Below are 13,386 nucleotides of genomic sequence, written 5' to 3' on the forward strand. Positions count from 1 at the left end.
AAAAAATTAGCTGGGCCTGGTGGTGCAAGCCTGTAGTCTCAGCTACTGTGGAGGCTGAGGTGGGAGGATCTCTTGAGCCTCACAGATCAAGGCTGCAGTGGGCTATGATTGCACCACCGCACTCCAGCCTGGGAGACAGAGAGAGATTCTGTCTCAAAAGAAAAGAAAAGAAAAGAAAAGAAAAGAAAAGAAAAGAAAAGAAAAGAAAAGAAAAGGATGCTTTAAAAATATGGCAAAATGTATCCTTTATTGACTATTGCCTTGTTTCAATTTTCTCTATTTTTCTATTTCTTTTATCAGTGTACTTCCCCATTTTTCTTTCTCTTTTCCTTCTTTGAAAGTAATTCTTGGCCAGGCATGGTGGTTCATGCCTATAATCTCAGCACTTAGGGAGGCTGAGGCAGGAGGATCACTTTAGCCCAGGAGTTCAAGGCTGTGATGAACTATGAACACACCACTGTACTCTAGCCTGGGTGACAGAGTGAGACCATGTCTCTTAAAAAAAAAAAAGTAACCCTCTTATTTCCTTTTCCATTTTGGCTAACTTTGCTTTGACTTCATCTTATTTTTATTAATGAGATGCGAAGACTATAAACATGACCTTGACCCATCCCTTTTTGCTCTTAAACAGAGACTCATTCCTTTTTTTAGCTAGAACAGATATGAGGCAAATGTGACTAATCTTCCTTTCGTGCCAATGGAAAGTATAAAAGCCAAAACAACTTTGCCTTCATAGCCTTCAGATACATTCCTATGATGATCCCTACTTTTTTCTCTAAGAAATGGTAGGCAAACCAGGATATTTCACTTTACAGTAGAGGATCCTTTTACAAAGTATTGGGGTCATCTAAATCAGGCAAGGTAGTAAGTCAACTTAATAAGGGCCCAGCTAATTCTATGACAGGGAAGACTTTAAAAAAGAGGTATTTATGAGGTAAAAGTATTAGAAAGAAGCCAAAGGTTCCTCCAAAGGAAGTGTCTACAACCCTAATATCAACTGGTTAACACTTAGATGGCTTTGTTTAGCAGAAGGTAAAAATCAGGAGTACGTGTGATACAGTGATGGTGCAAGACTGTTTGTTGCAGATACAACCTGAGATCCCCAGCAGAGCTTGAAGGAATACAAGGCAGGCATCTCTTCCTACTTCTCTAGTATTTATTCTACTATGTTTTTTGGATGATTAAAAAAAAAAAAAAACTTTGTAAAAAGTTAATCACAGAGACTGTTCAAAATCTATCACAGTAGAAAACTGAAACTGACCTAAAAATTCAGTAGGGGATTGTTAAGCTAAATGCTATAGGACCTGAAATCCTAATATGAAAGTTAACCATGTATAAGAGAACAACTGGATGTTAGGAAAACTGGTCATTAAATTTAAAAAACCATCTTGTGCTATGCTTTTCCAAGGCAACAAAATAGTACTATGCTCTAGAGAGATCACAGAAAGATTGCTATTTAAGAATAAGAGGCCAGGCACGATGGCTCACACCTGTAATCCCAGCACTTTCGGAGGCTGAGGTGGGCAGATCACGAGGTCAAGAGATCGAGACCATCCTGGCCAACATGGTGAAACCCTGTCTCTACTAAAAATACAAAAATTAGATGGGTGTGGTGGTGCGTGCCTGTAGTCCCAGCTACTTGGGAGGCTGAGGCAGGAGAATTGCTTGAACCTGGGAGGCGGAGGTTGCAGTGAGCCAAGATCGTGCCATTGCACTTCAGCCTTGCAACAGAGAAAGAATCTGTCTCAAAAAAAAAAAAAATACAATTCTACAATTAAAATGTTATAATGATCTAAATATACCTAATATCTCATCTGTGCATCAAAAAAATGAAATATCACATGCTGCACTTGCACAGAACTTTGTAATTTACAAAATACATTCCCATAAATTAGGGTATCTGATCCACATAACAACTGAGTGAAGAGGGTAAGGGTAAACATCTATTCATACATCAAGCACATGTGATGAGCTGACAACAATAAGACTTAGCTCCTTATTCTTGAAGAACTCACAGCCCAAGTAAGAAGGGAAATAATTAACAAAACAACATTGCAGTATAGTAAATGATGTACAAGGTTCTAAGGCAGTACTAAGGACTGAGTGTCTAAATCAGCTTGGCCAGAGGTAAGGGGTTTTTCTTTTACAAAAGAAAAAACTCAGGCTCAAGAAAACTAAGTGTCTTGACCAAGGCTTTACAACAGGTAATTAGCAAAGTCAGTTTTGAACTCATATTTTTGCCTCTTGATTCAGAGCTCTTTTCACTACATTAGACTCACTGCTCTTTGAAGTGTGACAGCTGCTTTATACTCTATGAGAGACTGCCTCTGTTGGTGAAAATTTTTCCTTTCCCTGTACCCTCTCCAATGTTTCTGGATAATCAGTGCTGATTTCTCTTCCATTTCCCGATAGTGTTTCTCCACCTGACCTAAAAAGATGATAGACACTATTACAACATACTCACTGCCATGCTTTCTTAAGTTCTGGAATCAGGACAATGATAAGAATAATCTTGCATTCTTTTTATATTTGTCAATATTGTTCACTAATTTTCCCAAATCTATTATTTTACCATGGTTCTAAGATTTTAGAAACAAAGCTTTCCCAGATTATGCGCTTCTTTACAGAAAGAACTCATATAATATTTTTGTGGTAGAGTAGTAAGAAAATGGCTGAAAATCTGACACTAAGAACATTAAAAAAAAAAAAAAAGAATCCTAAATACACAATTAAGAAGTCATTCAGTACCATCAGAGGAAAGGTCAAAATGTGTGTATGTGTTCTCTACTCTACATGCTTCCAAATTTCTCTTAAGTCACTCAGTCAGTTATACAGATAACTTTCTTTTTGCTTTCTTGGAGTTGCTCAGCATACAGCCTAGGGTTCACAGTACATATGTGACAGAATAAGGCAGTAGAATTGTTAAGAAAAAGAGGGGTGTATTTGGGGGAGTAAAAGAAACTGATATAATTTAATGATCAATTGGATATGGAGGTAAAAGAGGGAAAGGACTCTAGGATGTCTCAAATGGGAAACTGAGTAAGTTGTTGGTGCCATTACCTGAGATGGGGAATAAAGGAAAAGGAAATCTGAGGGGTAAGATAATGACTTTGGTGTTTGGGATGCCTGTGGATGTCCAGGTAAAGCTGGATCCAATAGGCAGTTGGCTACAGAGGTGTGTTATTCAATAGAGTAGAAACTATCCACAAGTGGCTACTTGGGTTAAAATAAAGTAAAATTAAAATTCAGGTCCTTCAGTGCACTAGCCATATTTCAAATACTCAATAGCCATCTCTAGCCATTGGCTACCCCACTGGATGGTACAGATATACAACCTTTCATTTTTGTAAAAATTTCTCTTGGGAATTCTGCTCTAAGAGCTTAGGAGAGTAGGTAAAGATGGAGACCAGATTTGAGACTGCTCAGCACTCAGCTGAGAGTTGAGCTGTAGTTATGGATGGATACCCCAGGAAGAGCAAAATGGCAGGAATAAGGTGAGGATGGAACCCTAGAAAACATCTATATTTAATGGAGATGAAGTGAAATAAAGGGCTAGTGAAGGACCCTGGATTGAATAACAAGAAGACAGGTAAAAGAATTTGAAGATAATATTGAAACCACTAAGACCTCTCAGACCACACCTTCTTACTAATTTCAGCTTAGTCTGTCAAAGGTGGCAAGGAGATGTCATAACATTTGTACTAAGGAATGAGTTAAGTTCTGATTCCCTTGGAATGTAATAATATTCCAACTCCTTATTTTAGTTCAAGAAGTATCTTTGTGTCTCTAACAGCTATCTTTATGCAAAAATTTTTATGTTTCACTAAATTATCTGAAGGATAAGAAAAAAAAACTGGTGGGGAGATTGTTCATCGTCAACTAATAGGTCTGAATCGAAGAAATAGTAACCATTTTTGAACTCAGACGATTTAATGAAGTTTATCTGAAAAACAGAGAAAAAGGACATAAGTCCAAATTTTTAAAAAAATCATCACATAGCTAGAAAACTTGGTTTGTTAAAAGATAACCTAAATATTCTTATATTTATAAAGTTGATACTGCCACTCACCTGGATGAACTATTTCGAGCATACTCAGCCACAATTCTCGGGAAAGTCTCATGGCTCTCTGTCTTTGAAGTTGCAATTGTAATTTGAGGTCCTCTTCTTCCTTCTGCCTATTTATCTCCAGCAACATCTTTGATCGTTTGGATCTGTGATGGAAACAGTGTGTTATACATAATTTTCATAAATCATATGAAAAAATGCATAACCTCACTAGTAATCAAATAAATGTAAACAGAAAAAATTTTAAGATAATTTCTAGTGTTAATAAGGTATGATAAAATAACTTGTCATCTGCTGCTGTTGTGCAATCTTTCTGGAGAAATAGTTGTATATATGCATTAAAAGTCTGGAAAAATATTTGAAATATATAAATAAAAAGCCTTAAAAGTGATGACCAATTAATTCCATTACAAATAATTGTCTTAAGGAAATAATCAGATATATATGTAAAAATTTATGTTCAAAAATGTTCTCCACAGTATTACAACAGTAACAAGTTGAAAACAAACTTTGTCTCACAACAGGGAGTTGGATAAAGAGATACTGGTTCATTCACCTGATGGGATGGGATTCTATGAACTATGAAAAAATAAAATGTTTGAAGAATATTTAGTGACATGAGAATATACCGATAATCTAATGTCAGGTAAAAGGAAAATCAGGACATAGAAGAATGAGATCAAAATTGTGTCAAAAAACTTACATTTACTTACACAGAAAAATAAATAAAAAACATTAAAAATTCAAGTGATTTTTACTGCATGATGTAATTACAGTTGATCTTTGTTTTCTTCTTATGCCTATTTCTCAATTATTGACAACTGAACCTTACTTTTATAACTGGTTATGAAAATTTTCATGTGGCCACATTTTATATAATTATAATTTCTGTATTATCTGCTTTTATTCACCAAAATTTCTCCTTAGTCATTCCCATCTAGTTTTTGTTGCTTCCAATATCACTACGTAAGGAGACTACAAGTGTCAGTTTACAGTAAATATACTCAAAATGCTTTCAGACACCCACAGAAAAAGAAAAGATAAGAGAGGCAGAATAAACTACTTAGTTTCCCTCTATAGACTTAATTTGACATGTGTCTCCCTCAAGAACATTTTCTCTTAGATCTTTTTTTAAAACTGTATTCTTAGAATTAAACTGTAAACAAATGTGGTACCTTGGCTATAGCTTTGTACTCTTAATAGCCAGACTTCATTATAGTATAGTTAGAGAGAATTATTGTGATTTTTCAACTGAATTTTCAACTCAAAATAGTTTATTTTGATTGTTTTGATAAAATTTTTTGTGCCTGTGGTTGTTTCTCATAAATTCTTCCATCAATTACAACTTAAATTTTCTCTAGCTTTCTACTTAGGGCAGAGTAGAGAATTTATTTGTTTTGAAACTTCTTTCTTATCCCTACTATCGAGGGTAGAGAAGACCTCAAAAGTGTATGTGTGTCAAAAGATTCCAGAGAAGATCTAGAGCTAATTGAATAGTTCTAAGTGTCTCTTGCTCTTTGTGAAAGCTGGAAATGAAGTAGGTAAGGGCCTCTCCCTTCCCAAAGAATAGCTGATAGCAACTTGCCTGTTCTACAGAATTCCATCACCTCAAAATTTCTGGGTTATACAGCATGCAGATAATAATGTTTTATCTCTTACCCATTCACAGAGTGTAAAAGAGAGCAGGCCCTAAACAGAGCCTCCTTTTAAACTGATTTTTAAAAAACTACCTCTGTGGCCGGGTGCGGTGGCTCACACCTGTAATCCCAGCACTTTGGGAGGCCAAGGTGGGTGGATCACCTGAGGTCAGGAGTTCGAGACCAGCCTGGCCAACATAGTGAAACCCCATTTCTACTAAAAATACAAAAATCAGCTGGGTATGATGGTGTGCACTTGTAGTCCCAGCTACTTGGGAGGCTGAGGCAGGAGCTTGAACCTGGGAGGTGGAGGTTGCAGTGAGCCAAGATCGTGCCACTGCACTCCAGCCTGAGTGACAGAGTGAGACTCCGCCTCAAAACAACGACAACAAACTGCCTCTGTTTCTAACTTCTAATTGGCTATAGATTATAATGTCTAATACTGCGTTATCAATATTTTAAATACCATTTTACACTGTTAGTATGAAAAACATAGTAATCATTAAAATTGCATCTGCTAGAATATTTAATCTGTCAGAAAACTGGGTTTGGGAAACAATTTAGGCATGTAGGCTATGAAATATGGCAAAAATGAAAAGACTATGGAGCATGAAGATGGAAGTAAAGTACAAACCAGAAAGACAGGACAAAAGTGAGATCTGGTGATTTAAATAGGGACTAAGTTGTAAACAGGTGTGCTTATTGGATTCATATGTTTTATTTTAATGTTTGAAAACATTTATTAGGAACTGAAGTGATTTTGAATGTAATTCCCCCATTTATTATTAAATAACATCTAATTATTTTGTTCAGAGTTTCTCTAATCACTCAAAAATCAAACAATTATTCTTCCAACTTGTTTCTTTGTAAGAATTAGTAGGCACTGGACCACCTGGCATCTGTATTACACTTCTGAAAATGAAATGACTGATCAGATGTCATATTCCGAAAATAAGTAAATTCCATGATTTACATTTAATCAATCTGAATTTTTACCATTAAAGTGGGAGTTGACCAAACTTTCTGCTGCCAAGACACTGTGCCTCAGAGGGAGAGAGAGAAAAAAGATGCTATCTGCATTTAAGAAGCTCAGTTTCAAGATGAAATCAACAAATGTAATTAAGACACTTAAAAATCAGCACTATGATAGAGGTAGGTAAATTGTGAGGTTTCTCTAAGATAACTAGAGCAGCTGTTAGCTGCTTCAGAAAACCTTGCTGCAGAAGAGTACTTAAGAGACAACAAAGTTTAATTAGATCCCATTTGTCAATTTTGGCTTTTGTTGCCATTGCTTTTGGTGTTTTAGACATGAAGTCCTTGCCCACGCCTATGTCCTGAATGGTATTGCCTAGGTTTTCTTGTAGGATTTTAATGGTTTTAGGTCTAACATTTAAGTCTTTAATCCATCTTGAATTAATTTTTGTATAAGGTGTAAGGAAGGGATCCAGTTTCAGCTTTCTACATATGGCTAGCCAGTTTTCCCAGCACCATTTATTAAATAGGGAATCCTTTCCCCATTTCTTGTTTTTGTCAGGTTTGTCAAAGATCAGATAGTTGTAGATATGCGGCATCATTTCTGAGGGCTCTGTTCTGTTCCATTGATCTATGTCTCTGTTGTGGTACCAGTACCATGCTGTTTTGGTTACTGTAGCCTTGTAGTATAGTTTAAAGTCAGGTAGCGTGATGCCTCCAGCTTTGTTCTTTTGGCTTAGGATTGACTTGGCGATGCGGGCTCTTTTTTGGTTCCATATGAACTTTAAAGTAGTTTTTTCCAATTCTGTGAAGAAAGTCATTGGTAGCTTGATGGGGATGGCATTGAATCTATAAATTACATTGGGCAGTATACCATTTGACCCAGCCATCCCATTACTGGGTATATACCCAAAGGACTATAAATCATGCTGCTATAAAGACACATGCACACGTATGTTTATTGGGGCACTATTCACAATAGCGAAGAGTTGGAACCAACCCAAATGTCCAACAACAATAGACTGGATTAAGAAAATGTGGCACATATACACCATGGAATACTATGCAGCCATAAAAAATGATGAGTTCGTGTCCTTTGTAGGGACATGGATGAATCTGGAAAACATCATTCTCAGTAAACTATCGCAAGGACAAAAAACCAAACACCGCATGTTCTCACTCATAGGTGGGAACTGAACAATGAGAACTCATGGACACAGGAAGGGGAACATCACACTCCGGGGACTGTTGTGGGGTGGGGGGAGGGACAGCATTAGGAGATATACCTAATGCTAAATGATGAGTTAATGGGTGCAGGAAATCAACATGGCACATGGATACATACGTAACAAACCTGCACATTGTGCACATGTACCCTAAAACCTGAAGTATAATAAAAAAAAAAAAATTGAAAAAAAACAACAACAACAAAAAAACAATTCTAACCATACAAATTATAAAAAAAAAAAAAAAAAAAGAGACAACAAAGTTTCTGAATACGAGAAATGACTAAGTAAGAAACCACTATGAAAGTGCGTTAGCAAGGGTGTGACTAGAGTCCAGGACCTGATGGATTCACAGCCGAATTCTACCAGAGGTACAAGGAGGAAATGGTACCATTCCTTCTGAAACTATTCCAATAGATAGAAAAAGAGGGAATCCTCCCTAACACATTTTATGAGGCCAGCATTGTCCTGATACCAAAGCCTGGCAGAGACATAACCAAAAAAGAGAATTTCAGACCAATATCCTTGATGAACATTGATGCAAAAATCCTCAATAAAATACTGGCAAATCGAATCCAGCAGCACATCAAAAAGCTTATACACCATGATCAAGTGGACTTCATCCCTGGGATGCAAGGCTGGTTCAACATAGGCAAATCAATAAATGTAATCCAGCATATAAACAGAACCAAAGACAAAAACCACACGATTATGTCAATAGATGCAGAAAAGGCCTTTGACAAAACTCAACAACCCTTCATGTTAAAAACTCTCAATAAATTAGGTATTGATGGGATGTATCTCAAAATAATAAGAGCTATCTACGACAAACCCACAGCCAATATCATACTGAATGGGCAAAAACTGGAAGCATTCCCTTTGAAAACTGGCACAGGACAGGGATGCCCTCTCTTACCACTCCTATTCAACATAGTGCTGGAAGTTCTGGCCAGGGCAATCAGGCAGGAGAAGGAAATAAAGGGTATTCAATTAGGAAAATAGGAAGTCAAATTGTCCCTGTTTGCAGATGACATGATTGTACATCTAGAAAACCCCATTGTCTCAGCCCAAAATCTCCTTAAGCTGATTAGCAACTTCAGCAAAGTCTCAGGATACAAAATCAATGTACAAAAATCACAAGCATTCTTGTACACCAATAACAGACAAACAGCCAAATCATGAGTGAACTCCCATTCACAATTGCTTCAAAGAGAATAAAATACCTAGGAATCCAACTTACAAGGGATGTGAAGGACCTCTTCAAAGAGAACTACAAACCATGGCTCAATGAAATAAAAGAGGATACAAACAAATGGAAGAACATTCCATGCTCATGGGTGGGAAGAATCAATATCATGAAAATGGCCATACTGCCCAAGGTTAATTCCAATGCCATCCCCATCAAGCTACCAATGACTTTCTTCACAGAATTGGAAAAAACTACTTTAAAGTTCATATGGAACCAAAAAAGAGCCCGCATCGCCAAGTCAATCCTAAGCCAAAAGAACAAAGCTGGAGGCATCACGCTACCTGACTTCAAACTCTACTACAAGGCTACAGTAACCAAAACAGCATGGCACTGGTACCACAACAGAGACATAGATCAATGGAACAGAACAGAGCCCTCAGAAATGATGCCGCATAGCTACAACTATCTGATCTTTGACAAACCTGACAAAAACAAGAAATGGGGAAAGGATTTCCTATTTAATAAATGGTACTTGGAAAACTGGCTAGCCATATGTAGAAAGTGGAAACTGGATCTCTTCCTTACACCTTATACAAAAATTAATTCAAGATGGATTAAAGACTTAAATGTTAGACCTAAAACCATTAAAATCCTACAAGAAAACCTAGGCAATACCATTCAGGACATAGGCGTGGGCAAGGACTTCATGTCTAAAACACCAAAAGCAATGGCAACAAAAGCCAAAATTGACAAATGGGATCTAATTAAACTAAAGAGCTTCTGCACAGCAAAAGAAACTACCATCAGAGTGAACAGGCAACCTACAGAATGGGAGAAAATTTTTGCAACCTACTCATCTGACAAAGGGCTAATATCCAGAATCTACAATGAACTCAAACAAATTTACAAGAAAAAAACAACCCCATCAAAAAGTGGGCAAAGGACATGAACAGACACTTCTCAAAAGAAGACATTTATGCAGCCAAAAAACATGAAAAAATGCTCATCATCACTGGCCATCAGAGAAATGCAAATCAAAACCACAGTGAGATACCATCTCACACCAGTTAGAATGGCAATCATTAAAAAGTCAGGAAATAACAGGTGCTGGAGAGGATGTGGAGAAATAGGAACACTTTTACACTGTTGGTGGGACTGTAAACTAGTTCAACCATTGTGGAAGTCAGTGTTGCGATTCCTCAGGGATCTAGAACTAGAAATACCATTTGACCCAGCCATCCCATTACTGGGTATATACCCAAAGGACTATAAATCATGCTGCTATAAAGACACATGGACACGTATGTTTATTGCGGCACTATTCACAATAGCAAAGAGTTGGAACCAACCCAAATGTCCAACAATGATAGACTGGATTAAGAAAATGTGGCACATATACACCATGGAATACTATGCAGCCATAAAAAAGGATGAGTTCATGTCCTTTGTAGGGACATGGATGAAGCTGGAAACCATCATTCTCAGTAAACTATCACAAGGACAAAAAACCAAACACCACATGTTCTCACTCATAGGTGGGAACTGAACAATGAGAACTCATGGACACAGGAAGGGGAGCATCACACTCCGGGGACTGTTGTGGGGTGGGGGGAGGGAGGAGGGACAGCATTAGGAGATATACCTAATGCTAAATGACGAGTTAATGGGTGCAGCAAAACAACATGGCACATGGATACATATGTAACAAACCTGCACATTGTGCACATGTACCCTAAAACCTAAAGTATAATAATAATAAAAAAAAGAGAATACAGTGAGCAATGACTGTGCCACTGTATCCCTGTGTGGGCACAGAGTGAGATAGTTTCTAAAGTAAAAACTTCCTAATCTAAATTATTTCATATAAGTAAGCAAAAACGCTGTGCATGCTAACTAGCGTCATATCTCTTTGCGTTTCACTAAAATCATATTATCTTGGTGTGATAACAATGGTTATGTGATGATCAGAAACTCTGCCTCTTCATGGTATCTGAGACTAATGAGACATCCTTGTGCCAAATACTGATGAGGGAATTTCAACTATTCCCATTATTCATAATGGTGAGAATTTAACATAATTTTTTTTTCAATATTTCCCCAATTTTCTCAATACTTTAATAATTCATCCACAAATTTGTAATTGTTGTTTTATTGTATTACTAAACATCTATTTGTACCACATTCTGTTTCTGTTCCATTGTCCAGTCCATAAATTTTTGTGTTAAAAATCCACATTTCATATAAAATAAACATGGAACTTCTGGGAAAAGTGAAATAAAAGTAGACATTGTTTATGTAAAAAAAAAAAAAAAAAAAAAAAAAAAAGAATGCCTCTTGCTGAATCTAAAGAACACTAATCAATCTGGACCCATAAGTGTGACCGGTGGGCAGTCTCTCTCCCAAAACCATGGGAGGGGGAAATTACTGAGATAAGACCTGAGCACAAAAAGACAGAAATAACCTTTGAAAAAAAACCAAGCTACAAAGGAAGCAAGAGACATTTGCATGAACTGTAACAACTAATAGAAGAGGGAAGGTGCTAAACTGGAGAAAACTGAAAATTAAAAAACTAAATAGAATCCAACAGGTTAGAACTGCATTTCAGCATATTCTGGAACCTCAAATGCAAAAATACTGGAAAGGCAACAAACACAAAATGTGAGACTTAAATAATTTTTGCTTCACAGCTTATCTTTTTTAATAGAAGTATTTATAACTCTTCTGGTTATGTAAAAAAAGCAATGGAATTTCTATTTAAAAATAATGGAATATTAGATTCCATAGATACACTTCTAAGTGGGAAAAAAATCTGTAATCCTGGGCTACTTTTAAATAGAGATTTTAATATTGAAAGAGAGAGTATATGAGCAAATTTGGGAACTCTTGTGGGACTAAACATTAATGCTCTGAATCCATGTATAAGGGTACCTTTAAATTTAAGATGACAGACAACTAAGGATGATAGCAGGTAGAATCCATAAGTAATACCTACTCTATCTGAATTCACCACAGAAGGCAATACCAAGAGCAACTCAGATGCTTTGGGTAGAAAAATATACACTGTGACTCAGAAAGTACTCAATATTTCCCAAATTTATCTAACCACAGAAATGCTTTAAAAAAAAAAACAGCTTGTAAGATAGGCAATAAACTTTGAGTAATAATAGATGGATAATACTTGCCTCTCATTAGTACTATCTATTTAATGCATCTATTTGTCTACCTAGATTTATAAATTTTCAAGGACAGAAAATGTGCCATATGCATTTTTCCTCCTATCATTTTTTAAGTGCCAGATAATATGCTAAAAACTTTGTATTATCTCAAATTTTACATTATCTTGATCATACAAGTGTATAAACTATTATTCTCATTTTATAGATTGGAAGTTTGAGGCTGAGAGAGGTGGGGGATTGTCCAAGTTCACTCAACCAGTAAGCTGCTGAAGTGAGATACAAACTTGAATCTGTTAAACTGCCAGGGGATGGATCCCCTGGCATACACTAGGCACTTGATATATATTTAAAAATTAATTCTTTTCTTTGCTACCAACAATATTCATGCCCAATAATATTTAAAATCCATCTTTAATTCTTCTCTGAAGAAAACGTTCATCAATTAATAGGATACCCACTAAGAGACACAGTTAGCTAGAGTGATTTCAATGTATTCAACTCTGTGACTACATAGTATTTTGAACCCCAGAGCTATTTTTAAATGTTTTTATAACTGAGAAATACACCTGCAGTTATTAAAAGAATAGTTTCAGTTTTCTTTAAAAAATTAACTTCTGTAAAATGCCAGTTTCATTTTAGCGAACTAAAGCTTGGCTTTAAGTTAGGCTGTATGAAAACGTCACCTCTGAAACAGATCTTCTTTATCATAAATCACCTAGAAGCTAAGTTATTTTTTCTTGTTCTGTGACCTCGGAGGATCTGGATTGGTTACATCATTTCAGAAAGTGGGCTATGTCTTCAGTATTTCCTTTTCAGTCTACTTGAAATAAATGCCAAACTATATCATAATTCAATGAAGATATCCATCCATGCCATATTTATTCAGGAAAATCAGGTTAATAGACTTAAACTCTTATACGCATACATGTTATTGTTATAATTATATACGCAAAATTATGATAACTGTTGGTTTTGAGGGTTTAATAATATAACTATCATTGGCTCCCTTTGTAGGCTTGGCCCCTCCCCAAGTATCTTATTAAGTAGATAGGATTGTATATTTGACACATCAGATTCCTGTCTTACGTCCTTTGCTTTGAAAGTGCGTCTGGTTACTGGA

At 36.3% G+C, this 13,386-nt stretch overlaps 1 protein-coding gene across 1 annotated transcript in view; it reads right to left on the bottom strand.

Moving 5' to 3' along the window:
• Positions 1–13,386, bottom strand: part of IQCB1 (IQ motif containing B1) — a 71,014-nt gene that overhangs the window by 17,381 nt on the left and 40,247 nt on the right. Inside the window, exons 11-12 of the mRNA XM_030801842.1 lie at positions 4,070–4,212; positions 2,280–2,428 (exon numbers count right to left, since the gene is read on the bottom strand). Of these exons, the coding sequence (XP_030657702.1) occupies positions 2,280–2,428; positions 4,070–4,212 (292 nt within the window). The remainder of the gene's footprint in view (positions 1–2,279; positions 2,429–4,069; positions 4,213–13,386) is intronic.

The sequence above is a fragment of the Nomascus leucogenys genome, chromosome 21 (genome assembly GCF_006542625.1).
Source record: "Nomascus leucogenys isolate Asia chromosome 21, Asia_NLE_v1, whole genome shotgun sequence".
NCBI classification, from domain to species: domain Eukaryota; kingdom Metazoa; phylum Chordata; class Mammalia; order Primates; family Hylobatidae; genus Nomascus; species Nomascus leucogenys.